At 41.6% G+C, this 19411-nt stretch overlaps 2 protein-coding genes across 6 annotated transcripts in view; one reads left to right on the forward strand and one right to left on the reverse strand.

Annotated features, from left to right (window-relative positions):
• The window catches only part of CSTF3 (cleavage stimulation factor subunit 3), an 84221-nt gene extending 82973 nt beyond the window's left edge, over positions 1-1248 (forward strand). Inside the window, exon 21 of the mRNA XM_003412294.4 lies at positions 543-1248. Coding sequence (XP_003412342.1) covers positions 543-745 — 203 coding nt within the window. The 3' untranslated portion in view covers positions 746-1248. The remainder of the gene's footprint in view (positions 1-542) is intronic.
• A 6859-nt stretch (positions 1249-8107) lies between these two features.
• Positions 8108-19411, reverse strand: part of TCP11L1 (t-complex 11 like 1) — a 34875-nt gene continuing 23571 nt past the window's right edge. For all 5 annotated transcript variants that reach the window (XM_010592147.3, XM_003412295.4, XM_010592148.3 and 2 more), the window contains exons 8-10: positions 14456-14637; positions 11962-12134; positions 8108-10679 (exon numbers count right to left, since the gene is read on the reverse strand). In XM_010592147.3, the coding sequence (XP_010590449.1) occupies positions 10477-10679; positions 11962-12134; positions 14456-14637 (558 nt within the window). In that variant the 3' untranslated portion in view covers positions 8108-10476. The remainder of the gene's footprint in view (positions 10680-11961; positions 12135-14455; positions 14638-19411) is intronic.

Genomic DNA, 19411 nt, shown 5'->3' on the forward strand with positions numbered 1-19411 from the left:
GAAGTACAGTGAAATCCAGGAGTGATTGGAACCCTTTGACAGATAGAGGCCTGTTCATATTTTAACTCCACTAAGTAAAATGTCATAAAAGCTTACCTTTTCTATTCATGTTATCATACACTATCAGACTTGGCTTATGAAAGTGCTTTAATTTTAACAGCACCTTTTGTCTTTTCCTTTAATTATTTAGGGTCAAATGTACTATTCTGTGGGGCCCTAGTGGTACAGTGTTTAAGAGCTCAGCTGCTATGGGGCCTGATGGTGCAGTGGTTAAGAACTCAGCTGCTAACCAAAAGGTCAGTCAGCAGTTTGAATCCACCACCCGCTCCTTGGAAACTGTATGGGGCAGTTCTACTCTGTCCTATAGGTTGCCATGAGTCAGAATCGACTAGACAGCAACAGGTTTTGGGTTCTGTTCTTCGTGTTGCTAACAGTAGGCTATGAAATTAACTGTAAAGTATCCAAACTAGTGCATACACATTCTTTCATACCAGCATAATTTTAAACCTCCTCCAACAGCCCTTTCTGTTTTATTTAACTAGCTGTTGAGGAAGCTGTAAGGATCATTACCGGTGGGGCCCCAGAGCTAACTGTAGAAGGTAATGGCCCAGTAGAAAATAACGCAGTACTCACCAAGGCTGTCAAAAGGCCCAATGAGGATTCAGATGAAGATGAAGAAAAGGGAGCTGTCGTCCCCCCGGTTCATGACATTTACAGAGCACGGCAGCAGAAGCGAATTCGGTGAAGCAGGCTCAAAACCTGCCTCTGAAAGAAAACTTAGCCAGGATTCCCTTTTTGCCTCTTAAGTCATATGTTTATGAGACAACACTTTGTTACAAGGATCTTTGAAACAAAGTTGTATTGTCATTGGTGCCTCTATCATATGGTTCTTGAGAAACAAACAAACCTGTGTGATTTTAGACTATGGAACAGACCTCTGCTCTAAACAAAATTAGGTTTTCACAAATGTGAGAACAGTACAAACTGGCAGAACCACATTTTGTTCCCTCTTCAAGGGCGTCTGTATGTGTATGTGCCGCTTGAAGATTTGTGAGTTTTCAACAGTTTTATTTTAAAAACTGTATGGCTTAATGATTGTAAAGCGTTTTATCACATTTTCTGAAAAACAGTTGTTCTCAGTTTGCTTATGTAGAGTCCTGCCTTATTGTTTGTTTTTATTTATGGCAGAATGTATGGAATCTGTTTTGTAGTTTACAATTTTAAAACAGTCCTTTAAAAAAATAAAAAGATCTCAAAATCTCATGCCTCCTTTTGCTTTTTTCATTCAGACTTTATTTACAGTAACTACTTATTTTATGCCATTCAGTCAATACCATTTAAAAATAACTGTCAACAATACAAGGAAACTTCATCTTGTATTAACTGTATGTATACTTAACCAAATGTCTTTTCCTGGTCTGTTTTGGCACTACCTGAAAATATGAGTGATCCATTCTTCACTGGCAAATTAAATATTTTAGAAATCCTCAATGCATTTTTCCCAATTAAATCCGTTGGCCGACTGAGATATTCTGTTATTTTTCATGTCTCTTAAAAGCCTTTAGCCTCCCAGTGTAATGGTTCACACACAAATATATGTCGAAAGGTCCTCAGTGCTCAAGAACATTTTTTTCATGAGCTAGACATATGTAGATAGCGTTTTAAAAAAAATGACAGCCGATTAACCAAATTCTAATCACAGTGAGCAAACACTTGTCATGTGAAATAAGTCCAAAGAACTAAGGCTTTCGCTGTTTGTTTGGTAGCGACATTACCTCCTCAAACTCATTTCTAGAAAAACTACTAGACAGAAAACTAGTTATGCTTAGTGTGGTTGTGATTCAAAATAAAAGATAAAAATCAGGAAGAAAAAAAAGTATTATGGTTATAAGGAAACTAATTTAGAATCTGAATTCAAGTGTGATTAAATGTTAATTTTACATTTTAAAATCAGCTGATAGTTCCATAAAATTCTTTACTTATAATGTAAGGAAGGTTGTCTTAAATCATTTTCCTACACAAATTTATATGCAGCAAGGTTATATTTACATAGTTGGTTACGGGCATGTTTAGTTTCCTGGATTTTCCCACTGAAGCCAAAACATCCTTAAAAGCAAGTCAGATGGTTCTAATAAAGACTGTTATCCTCTCAAGTGTCATTTTCAAGCTATTTTTTGTTTGTTTTTTATATATCATGATTATCAAGAAAACAATCTTAAGGGCATAAGTAGTATCATATGGCACAGATTTAAAATGCAGCGGTGTGGAATATTTCCTGAAGTGCTTATCTTTGGATGGTGTTTTGAAGAAAACAAAATACGGGTAAGTGATTTCAAATACCTCTAAGTGGTCTGCAGTAGTGTTTCCATAGACTACAAAACAAGGCCTCATGAAATGCATCGGAACCAATCTTTTTTGTGCTGTATTCAAGAAAAAGTATTCTATATACTTTGGTGAAAAGTGCCACTAAAAACTGTTCAGGCCATTATGTATAATTGGTTTTACTGTATTTATTTCTAAGATGTTTTTCCCTAGATTTATCTGATCTTTAAACATAAAAGAATTACTTGTTAAAACCAGTTGCCATTGAGTCAATTCCAACTCATGGTGACACCCCATGTGTGTCAGAGTACAACTGTGCTCCATAGGATTTTCAATGGCTGTTTTTTTTTTTTTTTCCTCAAAAGCAGATCACCAGGCCTTTCTTCTGAGTTTATCATTGGAAATCTAATGTTCAGGGTCTCATAGGGCAGCCACTGCTACATTTCCAAGGACACCCTTATTTGTATTGCTGCACCCAGAGAAAAATGCCAAAAAATAACCATATTTTTCCTATTTATAAGAATGATGACATCTCCCCAAGATTCTAGAACTGGAGAAAAATTTCAAGCATTAAGTCAAGTCCTTCCTAAACAAAAATTAGCCACGTTTTGGCCTTTACCACTGAATTTACTTTGCCACAGGTAAGAAATGGTTATATAGTAAAGCTACATAGTAAATTTAAAACCCTAAGCAACCAAATTGTAACACTGAAAAGGATGCAAAAATACACCACTTTTGTCAGCCTATTGATGTTGGTCAACAATAATGAATTTCTTTGGTAGTTTTACAACCCTCTATATGCCTATGGAACCTGGTGGCATAGTGTATAAGAGCTACAGCTGCTAACCAAAAGGTCAGCAGTTCGAATCCACCAGGCGTTTCTTGGAAACTCTATGGGGCAGTTCTACTCTGTCCTATAACGTCACTATGAGTTGGAATCAACTCGACGGCAATGGGTTTGGTTTTTGGTATATGTCTATGGGGAGACCTGGTAGCACAGTAGTTAAGCATTTGGCTGCTAACAAAAAGGTCGGCAGTTCAAATCCACCAGCCCCTCCTTGGAAGCCCTATGAGTTGGAATCGACTAGACGGCAGTGGGTTTTTTTTTTTTTTATATGCCTGTGGGGCCCTGGTGATGCAGTGGTTAAGAGATTGGCTACTAATCAAAAGGTCGGGAGTTTGAATCCACCAGCCACTCCTTGGAAACCCTATGGGACGGTTCTTCTCTGTCCAGGAGGGTTGTTATGAATCTGAAACAACTCAGTGGCAATGGGTTTTATATGCCTATAGTTAATATGTAAGTGTAGAATTCATCCAGTAGCAAAGTGTAATAACTATGTTCACAAATTCCATTCTAATTTACATTTCAGCTTCCAAAGCAAACTTCATTAAAGTTGGTAGTAATTTCTTGACTGACATTAAGTGAAGTTGTTTATTATATACTGAAGAATTGTCCACTGCTGTCGAGTTGCTTCTGACTCATGGCGACCTTATGTGTAACAGACCAATATGTTGCCTAGTCCTCCATCTTCATGAAGAATTAATCAACTCAACGGCAATGGGTTTGGTTAGAGGTCCTGGGTGGTGCAAATCGTTAATGCACTTGGCTGCTAACCAAAAGGTTAGAGGTACGAGGCCACCCAGAGGTGTCTCGGAAGAAAGGCCTGGTGAACTACTTCTGAAAAATCAACCATCAAAAACCCTGTGGAGGCCACAGTTCTGCTCCAACACACGAGGTTAACATGAGTTGGGATCGACTCAAAGGCAGTTAGTGATGAGATGTCTGGCCTTTGCCCTCACATACCAGGAGGTCATCTCCAGGCCCCTGGAATGTCCTGCTTGATAGGAGTGTCCTTGTTTGCCTGGGGGCTTTGTCCACCACAATGTGGTTTATGATGGGTGGCTTTGGGACACACCGATCTGTTCCAATCTCCAGAGGACTGATGACTAAAGGTATTAGGCCAACAGCCAGGAGGGGCTCCAGACTAAAGGTCAGCCACTCAGGCAGTATGTGATCAAGCTGCAATAAAATCTCTGGATACCAAAGGCTCAGGTAAGCCTTCTGGTTGGCAAATACTCTGAGTATCATCACACGTAGGCGGGAGGAGGTAATGCAGTCCGGTACTCCAAAGGGAAATGTCGACCCGAAGCTTTGCGTTTGGACCCCTCCCAAACTCTGCCCTATGAGTTTCTTCTTCTTTTGCAGATTCTAATTTGTAATCCATCCTCCTTTCTCTGTAATGAAACTGTAATTTTAAGCATAGAGCTTTCCTGAGTTCTGTGAGTCATTCTAGCAAATTACCAAATGTGAGGGTGGTCTTGTGAACCCCTGTATTTGTAACCAACTGATGTGAAGTGAGGGTAGCCCTGGGGAGCCCACAACTTGCAGCTGGTATCTAAAGTAAGGTCAGTCTTATTCAAACTGTTCCCTCTGACTTTGCAGTTTGGTTAACTCATAGCATTTATCTTTTATTAAAAACTTCAGAAGTCTTGAAAGATAATTCATACCTCGTAACTAAATTTAAAGGACCCCTGGTGGTGCAGTGCTTAAGCACTTGGCTGCTAATCGAAAGGTTGGCAGTTCGAACCCACTAGCCACTCCATGAGAAAAAGATGTGGCAATCTGCTTTCTTAATGAGTACAGTCTTGGAAACCCTATGGGGCAGTTCTACTGTGCCCTATAGGGTTGCTATGAGTCAGAATTCACTCCACAGCAACGGGTTTGGGGTTTGGTTAACTAAACTTAGGTGCCATGTGGAAACCCTGGTGGCGTAGTGGTTAAGTGCTATGGCTGCTAACCAAAGGGTCGGCAGTTCGAATCTGCCAGGTGCTCCTTGGAAACTCTATGGGGCAGTTCTACTCTGTCCTATAGGGTCGCTATAAGTCAGAATCGACTCGATGGCACTGGGTTTAGTTTTGGAGGTGCCATGTTACTGATTTATCAACAGAAGTGCCAGCTTACCAAGTTTTAGGAATAAAAGTCAAGAAAAACAATTCAGCAGCTTACTGCATTTTCTTCTGTCAGCACTGGCCAAAGTACCTCTTTGAGCGAAAGGAAGACCCTGCTTTAAAAACCAGAGGCAACGTGAATGTGAGAAAAAGGAAACAAAAACGTTACTTCGATTTTAATGTTACCTTTAAGTCAGAATTTGCACTTTAAAAGTTCCCAATGTTTGATTCAGATAAAGGAAAACTTTAAAATGGTATGGCAAAAGGGATATAAAATCTGACTATTGCTACTAACTCCAGACCCACCTGATTTCAAAACCAAATAAATGATAATCCATCAAACCAGGCTTAAAGATTAGTTCTCATTCTTAGGTTCAGAAGACAATACATTTAAGTCAGGTATGACAGAAACCCACATTAGAGGAATAAAATTCTGCCTGTTCAGGTTTCTAACACGTATCTTCTAGGACTCTGGCTATTTCTGAATGTATCAGTGAAAATGTTAGAGGTTGAGTTTATTGGGCTAAAAGGTCACCTCCCACCCATGAAGAAGTTCCCTTGAATACTGTGAAAAAAAAAAAAAGTCATCCGTTAAAATATTTATATAATACAAAATCTAACATAAATACACAATTGCAAATATCATTGTATTTATTTAGATCATGTTTTTAAATGAGATAGTGCCTTTAAATATGACTTTCATATCCCACCATCCACTACCATTCATTCATCCATTCATTTGTTCATTCAGACATACAGACATTCAAATAATACAGAGGTGGAGATGGGGGAAGGAATCACTCTTGTTCAGAAGGGACGAAGAAAGCAATTAACAGACTTGGGAAGAAAACCTCTACAAATCTGTAAAATGTGGTTGACTGAGGGAACTTGGGTGCCAACGGCTGAATCTATAAAAGACGTGCACCTATAGGCAGAGTGTTGTCGGCTCTCCTTTATTATTAATAAAGCAATTTATAGTCCTTTTCCAGGTACAAAGCATTTAATATCCATTATCATATTTAATCCTCACAGCCACAGTGTGAGTTAGCAGTGTTCCCATTTTACAAATGAAAATACTGAGGGATAATATCATACAACCAGTAAGAAGGCAACAGAGGCAAAACTCAAAACCCAGATCTTCTCTAAATCAGGTGCTTTCTGCTCAATCCTATCACAGTCCAGTAAAGCCAGACTTATCACAGAATGTCAAAGCTGGAAGGGAACTTAGTGATCAAATCTAGTCCTCTCATAAATCGAACCAAAAAACCAAATCCATTGCCATCGAGTCAATTCCGACTCATAGTGGCCCTACAGGACAGAGTAGAACTGCCTCACAGGGTTTCCAAGGAGCACCTGGTGGATTCGACCTGGCTACCTTTTGGTTAGCAGCTGTAGCTCTTAACTACTACGCCACCAGGGTTTCCAATCCTCTCACAGGTGTTGGAAATGGGCCCTGATTTGCCCCAGCTAGTGTACAACAGACGTGGGATCACAGCCTTGGCTTACTGACAGCGCTCAGTCTTTCCACTGCATCACCGTGCCTCAAAATGAAAAGAAACTCTAATGTCATACATACAAAACAGCACTGGATCAAACAGCAGAACACTTATCCCTTTAAAATGATGGGAACCTACTGGCAGCAACACGTCCCTACTCCCAAGAATCTTATGGCTTTGGAGAAATGAAAATAACCACCTCCACAAAAACAGGACCGCTAGAATAATCCATTCAGAATTGTTGGCCAATATATGCACTTCATATACCTATTATGGAAAATCTATTAATAATTTCTTCACAGGAAAAAAGTTCCTATACATCTGTCTATTGTATTTAATCAGACATTACTGAGTGTGGTTCTTACCTGAAATATACTTACTATTGGCTTATATGGTTATATAAACAATCAGATTTAATCTAGCTAACCAACATTTGCTGAGAGCAAACAAAGTAGCAGGTACTGCTCTAGATTCATTCATTCATAAGACTAAAATAAATCTAAGAGGCTTAGTGATATTGGCATGAATAAGGCTCTCAGTTTTATCCACATGGAGTGAACTACTGCCAAAGAAACTTAGCAATTTCATGAAAGACACTTATCTCAACAAACCTGTCAGGCAGGAAGTCAAGTCACATCCAGCAAGTATGCAATATATAGAACCAATTCAATTCTGAGGAAAGATAACTTATGCTTCAAAGCCTGTTTTGATTGGGAGTGGGAGCTACGGGGAGGTGCCATGAGTAGATGCTTAATAAACATTTCCTGAGTGACTAAACGAACTTTCCTGGCCTTTAGTAATGACCCTGCGGGGTTCCAGGAAGAAAATTAGCTACTAATCTTCAAGGAGCAAATACAGAACAATTCAATATGAATATTGTAATTCCGAACTTTGCCACCTTCATCCCTGGCTTCTGCCACTTGCAGAATTCCACTGGCAGACACCAAAGTAGTGGGGAGCCAATAGAGTCCTGAAGTTCCCTGTTACATATGCATCAAGACTCCAAACTTAACTCTGTCAATCTAGGAACCCATGACGGAAAAAAACCTTTGAAGAGTTACAGAAAAGTTATTAAGATTTAGGAAAAATGACTGTTCAAAGTAGTGATCCACTCTGCATTCGGGGGTAAAGCATCCTTTAGCAGGAGAAAAAAAAACCCCAAACACTCTGAGCCTGAGGTGCTCAGAGCTTCTCAGGCCACGCACCGTGGAGCAACCTCTACCTCAAGGAACAATTCCAAAAGCGACCTTACCGAATCCACCATAAACGATGTGATTTTGTTCTTTTAAAAGTATTCTCACGTAAAGTGTGGCCGGACCACCAATTTACAGTGATCCCAGATTCTCCGGGGTTTTCTGCCAGAGAACAACACAGGACCTAAAGATATACCTGGTTCCTTTTTTTTTTCCTTAAATTTACCATATCATAAGATTAGAACTAATTTAATAGCTGATCTGTTTACATATAATCCCTACCTGGGCTCCTACAGCCAGATCCAAGTCCTTTGTATAAACACTGGGAACATCAAAAGTCTTAAAAATTCCAAAACAGAACTTATTCTGATACTACTAGGTCTGACATCCTTCCCCTGGAGTAGCTGCTTTCCTCCCTCTGATCAGTCCTACTGCAGTACCTACCCTCTAAGGTACAACCAACATGGTTCTTCAAGTCTTCCTCCAAAAATCAGTATCACTCCGTTCCTTAAACCTTAGGACAGACAGCACAACTCCCTGCAGGGAAATGTGGCCTTCCCCTTCCTGCCCAGGGACAGCTGCTGGCCTTCCTGAGGACATTACGAAATGGCTTCCAAGTTTCTTTTAGCTTCTTGTCCAAAAACCTTTATGTGCTGGTCAATAAATGCAGCATACATTTCTGCTTACAAGTGCGCAATGCCATCAGAGCAGTTTGTAGCAGGTATTTAGAGAAAGCACATTTCGCCCTAATAAAACCATTCGTGCCTGGTAGTGCTAGATGGTCTACAGAGTGAGTGTGCCCCACCTCACCCGTCACCTTTAGTGAAGGGTTTCCTTGCAGTGCTTTACTCCTCACTGTCCTAGGAATTGGAGATCACTCCAATAACTTCATGGCTGTTTCTAACATAATGCCCTGTCGAAAACACCCACCCCCTACACACACGCAATTTTATTGTTTTAACAGAACAGATCATCTGTGAGGCCCAAACTACTCTTTCACAGTCACAGGAGGTGCCAGAGATTCTGGTCCCTGAGGTTCCTCCAATAAATATTGCTCAAAACCCAGGATTTTTAATGACTTTCTTATCCAAAAGATTAATGAGTTTGGGCTATTTTGCCTAAAAACACTTAAATCTATGTTCCAGAAATATAATTCAATTAACACATCTGTGTATTGTATCAGCGTGAATTTTTCAATAAAAATCTCAGACACTTGTCTTTTTGTATATTTGCAACAGGCAAATCTGCTGCAGAAGACCGCTTTAAAGCATTAAAAAGCAAAGATGTCACCTTCAGAACTAAGGTGCACCTGACCCAAGCCATGTTGTTTTCAACTGCCTCATATGCATGTCAAAGCTGGACAATGAATGAGTAAGACCAAAGAAGAATTGATGCCTTTGAATTATGGTGCTGGTGAAGAATATTGAATATACCATGGACTGCCAGAAGAAGGAACAAATCTGTCTTGAAAGAAGTACAGCCAGAATGCTCTTTGGATGCAAGGCCAGTGAGTCGCACTTGCTTTGATATGTTATCAGGAGGCAACCAGTCCTTGGAGAAGGACATCATGCTTGGTAAAGTACAGGGTCCACGAAAAAGGGGAAGACCTTCAAAGAGATGCACGGACACAGTGGCTACAAGATAGACTCAAACGCAGCAATGACTGTGAGGATGGCGCAAGACCGGGCAGTGTTTTGTTCTGTTGTACACAGGGTCACTATGAGTTAGAATCGACTTGATGGTACCTAACAACGATAACAACATATATGTATATATATGTAAAAGTTTCCTCCTTAACTTTCAATGCTTAAAAGTCAAAGATTATTTCCTTTCTCTAGCTCTCGTAAGTCGTAACTGCTACCACCCAGGCCCGCGAGTCATTTTGTATAAAAGAATAAATTTTTTATAATCAAATAATTCTCCTCAAGGGCAAAAGAATCAGCACAAGCTCTAGGGTCCTGGCTAGGCCAGACACAGAGGAAGCACTAATAGAAAGGGAAAAAAAAAAGAGCAGTTAGACTGGATAGCCCTTCAAACACAAAATATCTGGAAGGATGAGGAGTGGAGGGCTGTGTGAGAGAAGGGCAAAAAGTCATGGCTTGGTTTTATTCTTGGGTAGCTGTCAGTATAGGGTATCTGAAGGAACATCTATCCAGACTGCAGAAGAGAGACATTCCAGTATCCCTGGAGAGACATGGCTGCTACAACCATGGTAAGAGTAGGGAGTGAAGATACCTAGGTAGTCAACAGGTTGAAAGCTGAGTGTTACCTGTAAAACTCAAGATAACAAAAAGCTTCGTTGATTTGTAAACTTGCACTCATAAATACAACCCCACAAAATAGAATTCAGGGCATGTTTCAATATGTCTTTTCAACAGTAATACACACTATTCTTCCCTTTGGAATCAGTGCCATTAAATAGAAATGTACTAAATAGTCATTTTCCAAAGCAACACTATAGTTGGGAACAGGTATTCTGAGCCGAGTGAATAATACTGCTGTAAGGAGCACACAGGTTAGGATCTGACGAGGGTCTTACTGAGGATTGCATCGTAGTAGGGACTGAAGACCATCTTGTTATAGTTGACCAGGCGAACAAATTTAATAGCAACTTCCTCCAGCTCTTTCTGAACTGGACCCAATCCACCAGGTACTGTAGGAAATGGCTTCTGATGCCCTGAGGCAAGGTAGTTTTCTAAGAAGGTCAGGATTCGGGAATCTGTGATGGAAAAGAAACTTTGTGGTTGTTTCTCATTCAGGGTAAATTTACAAACTTCTGATTATGCTTCAGTTATTAGCTTAAATATCATCTCTTCAGGGAAGTCCTCCATGACCAGCCCCCTCACCAGGACCCCATAGCACCTGCACTTCCGAACATCTGTCCCACTTGTAATGCTTTGTCTACCCCTCTAGATGGTTAGTTTCGAGAGGGTGGGAACCTTGCCCATCTTGTTCATCATGCTCTCCCCTGCACCCAGCATGGCACCTAGCAAGAGGCCTGGCCATTGCTGAAGACCACGTAAGAAAAGAGGGGGAAAAAATAAAGCAGGCATTATGAATTCAAAAAACAAAAGAGGTTAAAGAAGATTCCAGCACTGTTGGTTTGCATCTACCTTTTTCCGCTAAGCCCACATGAAAGAAACATGAGCTTTCCTCTTTAATGCTTATAATGGAAGACCACGGAAGTCGTGAGCATTCGTGAACTCGTCCAACTCTGAGGAATAATTTAGGTTGACCCTTTCTTTGGCCCATTCTCCTTTACAGTATTTTTGCTCTCTCCTGTGTATCTCCTTTAGCCAAAATAGATTTAATCGAGCCATTACTTCTTGCAGATTTTACTATAAAAACAACTGTTGCTAGTTGCTGTGGAACAGATTCAGACTCATGGTGACCCCATGTATGTAGAACTGCTCCATAAGGTTTTCAAGGCGTGACCTTTGGGAAGCACATCACCAGGCCTGTCTTCTGAGGCACCTATGGCTGAGTTTGAACCACCAACCTTTCAGCTAGTAGTCAAGCACTTAACCATTTGTGTCACCCAGGGACTCACAAAAACAATCAAAAAAAAAAAAAAATCCATTGCCGTTGGGCCAGTTCTAACTCACAGTGACCCTACAGGACAGAGTAGAACTGTCCCACAGGTTTTCCAAGGAGTGGCTGGTGGATATGAACTGCCAACCATTTGATTAGCAGAAGAGCTCTTAGCCACTGGGCCACCAGGGCTCCGCAAACACAATAGGTACATTTATACTGAACAGGCTTTTTTAAACTACATGTGCCCTGCCCTCTGCCCCTGGAGGGATTCTAATGCATGCCTGGTGAGTGGAGAATCTTTTCAGGTGTAAAGGACTTAATCATACTATAGTGATGAATCACATTCTCTCCTCACTCATCAGCACTGGTAATCCCATCAAAAGACCTCCTAGGTTCCTTTGGAAGCGCCTGTCTTCCAGAACACTTGAGGGCACACCCCTGCTGCCTGCCTCCCCCAGGAAACATACCCATGATCCTGCGAATGGGGTCTTCCGGATTGGCCACGGCCTGGATCTGACCCTTGAGCGCGGTCTCCTGGTCTGTGGTGAAAGGGGTGAACCCACACAGGGAAAGGCAGCTGCTCACCTCCACGCAGACCTTCTCCCCGATGGTAGTCAGGGCATCCTTCAAATGGAAGGAGCTTGAGCAGAGAGGGGAAGAAGCCGGGGAAAAAACGGCTTATGAAAAAACCGCACGAACAGCCAGCTCAAATATCCCATGCCGTGACAAGAGTCACAACACCTCGTCAATGGAGTTATGCACTCAAGGGAGAATCTGTTACTCTTTCCTGCACCCAAATCTCCCAGGCTACGCACACACCTGACCGTTTACCCCCTCTGCAAGAAAGGACAGTGGGAAAGAGAGGGCTCAGGTTATACCAGGACAAGGACCAAAAGCATACTTATTCTCAGGGATCAAAACAGAGGGTCCCAGACAGAGCTAGAGAAAAATGTAGAACAAAATTCTAATTCACAAAAAAAGATCAGACTTACTGGTCTGACAGACTGGAGAAACCCGAGAGAGTATGACCCCTGGATACCCCCTTTTAACTCCTAAAGTCACACTTCAGCCAAAGATTAGACAGGCCCATAAAATGAGACTAAACGCACACACCAGCCCACAGGCAAGGATGAGAAGGCAGGAGGGGACAGGAAAGGTTGCAAGGGGATTGTTGATATGTCAGGGGGTTAGCAACCAATGTCAAAACACAGTATATGTATTAATTGTTTAATGAGAAGCTAATTTGCTCTGTAAACCTTCACCTAAAGCACAATAAAAAACAAAAAAATAAAGCATGATATTCTCCACACCTCTGTGTGGTGAAATGGGCCTGGATTTGACTTAAAAACATCTTCAAATACCTCTGCAGTATGATTGACAAGCAATGCACATGAAACCGGAAACTGGGTGACTATGGGACAGAAGTGGGAGAAAGAATTTCCACTGGATACTCCTTTGTACCTTTTGATTTTTGAAATATGTGTGTATTGACTATTTTAAATAAAACTGAAATGTGAAAGTTAAAAGGACTAGCACCTCAATTCCCTGGGCCCTGGGCTTTCCTGAGCACCTGTGGGGAACCCAGATGCTTCACAGCGCTGGGGCTGCGTTTCCCAGCACGCTCCTGCTTGCGAGTACTCTGAGAAGGTAATTACGTTTGTTCGATGCCTAGATCCTTTGGACAGTATAATTAGTTTGGAGTGAGCAAGCCCTGGGACTCACTTCCAGCACCAACTCTGGGCCAGCCCTTGGTGGATTTGCGAGGGTAGACGGGGCTCGGGGGGAAGCATATGTACTGGGCCCCCTTCATCGTTAACTTTGCCAGAGCAGCTCTACTAGGAGGGGACCTAGATGATAGCCTAGGGGTGCAAGTGCCTCAGGGGAGGCCTCAGCTCGGCAAACACCCTCCCGGCCTACGTCAAGACTGCTGCACCCCTATTCAGTGCACTGTACACATGTGTGCTTTGTGCAAAGTCAGCAATAAAATCCCTCCATTTTCTAAGAATGTGAATGTTTGGGGGCATTTTCCTTGAAGACTCCTCTCAATTGGAACTTATCAGATACAATGTTTACTTAGAATCATTCAAAGATATTCAATAAATCAAATCAATCACCTGACATGATTTGCCCACAGAAGCAGTTGCCACAGCCTACATTTGTGAAACGTGTTGGTGCTGATTAATAAACCCTGGTGGTGCAGTGGTTAAGCGCTACAGCTGCTAACCAAAACGCTGACAGTTCGAATCCACCAGGTGCTCCTTGGAAACTCTATGGGGCAGTTCTACTCTGTCCTATAGGATCACTACGAGTAGGAATCAACTTGACAGCCATGGGTTTTTTTTTGTTTGTTTTTGATTAATAAAATAGTATGTTTATACCCAGCACAAATTATCTCTGAGAAATGTGCAGAGGGCAGAAGACTTCAATCACATACATGTGATTCTGGAAGAACATAGCTTGCTTCATTTTTTTTCAATTGTTCCCTAAGGCTGTGTTTTTCAAACTGTGAGACCGTTGTGAAATCAATTCAGTGGGTAGCAACCAGTATTTTTTCAATGGATTAGAAAAAATCAGGATGCACTAAGCACAGTCAGAGTTAAGTTTCATTTTGTGAGGTTCTTTATTTCAGTTATTTACGTGTATAAAGTGTGTACTAGCTCACAGTGAAAAGGGTATTTCTTATTGTGGGTCCTGACTACAAACATTTGAAAGTCAAAAGACTAGAAGAACCTTGCTAACCCTAGTGTTGGTTCAGACTTTGATCCTCTGCTGAATAAACTGTGCTGGGGTCCTCACCAAGTGAGCAAAAAAGTTAGGAGAGGAAGGTTTCCTTTGGTTCCTAGGGAGTGGCCCCCTAGTCCCACCTTACAATGGGAGACTTCCATTCCAGTCTGCTCTCGGGCACCCGCTGCCTCCCAGCCATCCATTTATAAGTCCACTCCGAAGCTCTCAGCCACTTACGGCAGATGCATATCTGTCAGCAGAATCTTGACAATCATCTTGAGTTTCTCAGTAAACTCAGCGTGGCTGGAAATTCCTGGAGATGCCATGTTGAATGTGACCAGCAACACAGCCCCCACGATGGTAAGCTGCTCCAGCTGGAGCTGGAGCTCTTGGAAGCGAGACTGGTCCATCAAAACTGTCTGTAATGAATATGAGAGAAGTCATCACTGAGCTGGAGAGTCAAGCTGGCCAGCAGAGGGCAGTGGGCCACAGCGCCAGAACATGTCTCCACGGTTTCCTTCAAGATTTTCTAGAGTCATTTCAGAGCAGAGCAGTAAGAGAGTCATGTGTGAATTATTCTTTCATCTCAGAGTCCCTTCTTCCTTAGAAAGAAGGCGGGACAGCACACTGGTGAAGAGCAAGAGACTGGCCTGAGGGAAATCTGGGCTCCATCACTGAATAGCAGCATGACTCCATGCAAGCTTCAACTCTGAACCCTACATAAAACAAGGATTCCTACTTGAAATGGCTGCTTTAAAGCTGAAAAAAGATCATGTATATAAAGTAGCTGGCAGAGCCAACACTCAATAAATAAGAGTTATATCATTGGAAGGAGTCCCTGGGTGGCACAGTTAAGCACTCAACTATTGGCCCAAAGCTTGGCAGTTTGAATCTACCCAGAGGCGCCTTGGAAGATAGGCCTGGTGATCGGCTTCCGAAAGGCCACAGTCTTGAAAACCCTATGCATCACAGTTTTACTCTGACACATATCGGGTCACACTATGTGTGAGAATCGAATCAACTGCAACTAACAACATAAACATATCATTAGAAAGTAAAAAGCAATGAGATACAGAGATATGGTCACCTACTCATCCCACTTTGTCTGGTACTGCCCCAGATTTCAAATTTGAGTCTTGAGTCTGGGAACTCCCTCATTCCCAGGCAAACCAACAGCTGGTCACCCTATACAGAACATTTGAGGGAAGGAGGGAGAAAATTTCTTCTCAGCACCAGGCACAAAGGAGGCTCTCGAGAATCAGCAAATGAATAAAGAGCAAAAGAAATAGTAAGTACAAAGAGTAAAAAACCTCAACAAAAAGACAAACAACCAATTAAAAAATGGGCAAAGGATATGAGCAGAAACTTCATCAAAGAAGACATTCAGGTGGCTAACAGACACATGAGGAAATGCTCACGATCACTAGCCATTAAACCCATTAGAGAAATGCAAATCAAAACTACATTTATGCACTGCTGGTGGGAATGCAAAATGGTACAACCACTTTGGAAAATGATTCGGCGGTTCCTTAAAAAGCTAGAATTAGAAGTACCATATGATCCAGAAATTTCACTCTTAGGAATATATCCTAGACAAATAAGGGCCGTCACATGAATAAACACATGCACACCCATGTTCATTGCAGCACTGTTCACAATAGCAAAAAGATGGAAACAATCTACGTGCCCATCAACAGACGAATGGATAAACAAACTATGGTACATACACACAATGGAACACTACGCAACAATAAAGAACAATGATAAATCTGCGAAACATCTCATAACATGGATGAATCTGAAGGGCATTATGCTGAGTAAATTAGTCACAAAAGGACAAATATTCTATGAGACCACTATTATAAGAACTCGAGAAAAGGTTTAAACACAGAAGAAAACACTCTTTGTTGGTCACGAGGGTGGGGAAGGTGATGGAGGGGAATTCACTAATTAGATAGTAGACAAGAATCATCTTCAGTGAAGGGAAGGACAACACACAACACAGGGGAAGACAGCACAACTAGACCAAAGCAAAAGCTAAGAAGTTTCCTGAACACATCCAAACACTCCGAGGGGCACAGTACCTGGGGCTGGGGCCTGAGGGCACAGTTTCAGGGTACATCTAGGTCAACTGGCATAACAAAGTTTATTAAGAAAATGTTCTCCATTCCACTTTGATGAGTGGTATCTGGGGTCTTAAAAGCTTGCAAGCAGCCATCTGTTGTTGTTGTTAGGTGCCATCAAGTCAATTTCAACTCATAGTAACCCTATGCACAACAGAATGAAACACTGCCCGGTCCCTCACAATTGTTGCTATCCTTGAGCCCAGTTAGTTGTAGCTACTGTGTCAACCCATTTCGCTGAGGGTCTTCCTCTTTTTCACTGACCCTCTACTTTAGCAAGCAGCCATCTAAGATGCATCAATTGGTTCCAACCCACTTGGAGCAAAGGAGAATGAAGAACTTCAAAAATACAAGGAAAATATTAGCCCAAAAGACTAAAGGTCCACATAAACCAGAGACTCCAGCAGCCTGAGACCAGAAGAACTGGATGGTGCCTGGCTACCACCAATGACCACCCGACAGGGAACACAATATAGAGTCCTGGACAGAGTGGGAAAAAAAATTGTGGAGCAGAACTCAAATTCACGTAAAAAGACCAGACTTAATGGTCTGACAGAGACTGGAGGAACCCCTGAAACTGTGGTCCCTGGATGCTCCGTTAACCCAGAATTAAAACAATTCCTGAAGCCCACTCTTCAGACAAAGATCAGATGGGACAATAAAAAGCACAAAAAGGAAAAACCGTTTTTCAGCATATAAAATATACATGGACTGCCAGAAGAACAAACAAACCTTTCTTGAAGGAAGTACAGCCAGAATGCTCGTTAGAAGCAAGGATGGCAAGACTTCGTCTCACATACTTTGGACATGTTATCAGGAGAGACCAGTCCCTGGAGATGGATACCATGCTCGGTAAAGTAGGGTCAGCAAAAAACAAGAAGACCCGCAACAAGATGGATTGACACAGTGGCTGCAACAATGGGCTCAAGCATAACAATGATTGTGAGGATTGCGCAGGACTGGGTGGTGTTTCATCCTGTTATATATAGAGTTGCTAGGAGTCGGAGCCAACTTGACCGAACCTAACAACATGGCTCAGCATGGAAGGGAGAGCAGTTTCTCCAGATAAAACTGGAAAAGTAGCATGGCTGCTATAGCTGTGATTTTAATTAGATGAGTAAAACAGGATAAAAGTTCACCAACAAAAAGTAGGACTCTCACACATGTCTGGTAGGACTGTAGAAGCCATTCTGGGAAATATTTTGCCAGTTCTTCAAAATGTTAAACATAGGGTCACCACATGACCCAGTGTCATGGATTGAACTGTGTCCCCCCCACATTTTATCTGTCAATTTGGCTAGGTCATGACTCCCAGTATTGTATGATTGTCTACCATTTTGTCATCTGATGTGCTTTCCCTATGTGTTGTAAATCCTATCACTATGATGTAATGAGACGGATTAGTGGCAGTTATATTGATGAGATCCACAAGATTAGATAGTGTTTTCAGCCATCTCTTTACTAGATGACTAAGACACCCAGGAATTCCACTCCTAGTTATAAATTCAGGAGAACCGAAAACACTGTCACGTAAAAAACTTCTACATGAATGTTCATAGCAGTATTATTTATGCAGTTGTTGCTGTTGTTAGGTGCCATCGAGTCACTTCTAATTTATAGTGACCCTATGTACAACAAAACACTGCCCCGTACTGCACCATCCTCACAATTGTTATGCTTGACCCCACTGTTGCAACCACTGTGTCAATCCGTCTCCTTGAGGGTCTTCCTCTATTTTGCTGACCCTCTACTTCATCAAGCATGCTACCCTTCTCCAGGTCCCTCGTGATAACATGTGCAAAGTATATGAGATGAAGTCTAGCCATCCTTGCTTCTAAGGAACATTCTGGCTATAGTTCACCCAAGATAGGCTTGTTCCTTCTTCTGGCAGTCCAGAGTATATTCAATATTCTTCGCCAATGCAATAATTCAAAGGCATCAATTCTTCTTTGGTCTTCTTTATTCATTGCTCAGCTTTCACATGCATATGAGGTGATCGAAAATACCATGGCTTGGATCAGGTGCACCTTAGTCCTTAAAGTAACACATCTTTGCTTTTTAACACTTTAAAGAGTTAAATCTTTCATAGCAGATTTGCCTAATGCAATGCATTCTGTGATTTCTTGACTGCTGCTTCCATGGGCATTGATTGTGGATCCAAGCAAAATGAAATCTTTGACAACTTCAATCTTCCTTTATCATGATGTTGCTTATTGGTCCAGTTGTGAGGATTTTTGTTTTCTTTACGTTGAGATGTAATCCAAACTGAAGGCTGTAGTGTGATCCTCATCAGTAAGTACTTCAAGTCCTCTTCACTTTCAGCAAGCAAGGTTTTATCATCTGCATAACACAGGTTGTTAATGACTCTTCCTCCAATCCTGATGCCACATTCTTCTTCATACAGTCCAGTTTGTTGGATTATCTGCTCAGCATACAGAATAAGTAACTATGGTGAAAGGATACAATCCTCATGCACACCTTTCCTGACTTTAAACCATGCAGTATCCCCTTGTCCTGTTCGAATGACTGCCTCTTGGTCTATGTACAAATTCTCCATAAGCACAATTAAGTGTTCTGGAATTTCCATTCTTCGCAACGTTATCCATAATTTGTTATAATCCACACAGTTGAATGCCTCTGCATAGTCAATAAAACACAGGTAAACATCTTTCTGGTATTCTCTGATTTCAGCCAAGGTTCATCTGACATCAGCAATGACATCCTTTGTTCCACATCCTCTTCTGAATCCTGCTTGAATTTCTGGCAGTTCTCTGTTGATGTACTGCTGCAACTGCTTGTGAATGATCTTCGGCAAAATTTTACTTATGTGTGACATTAATGATATTGTTCATTAATTTCTGCATTCTGTTGGATTACCTTTCTTTGGCATGGGAACAAATATGGATGGCTTCCAGTTGGTTGGCCTGGCAGCTGTCTTCCAAATTTCTTGGCCTAGGCAAGTAAGCACCTCCAGTGCTGCATCTGTTTGTTGAAACACCTCAATTGGTATCCTGTCAACTCCCGGAGCCTTGTTTTCACCAATGCCTTCAGCGCAGCTTGGACCTCTTCC

Source organism: Loxodonta africana, chromosome 7 (assembly GCF_030014295.1).
Source record: "Loxodonta africana isolate mLoxAfr1 chromosome 7, mLoxAfr1.hap2, whole genome shotgun sequence".
Lineage (NCBI taxonomy): Eukaryota > Metazoa > Chordata > Mammalia > Proboscidea > Elephantidae > Loxodonta > Loxodonta africana.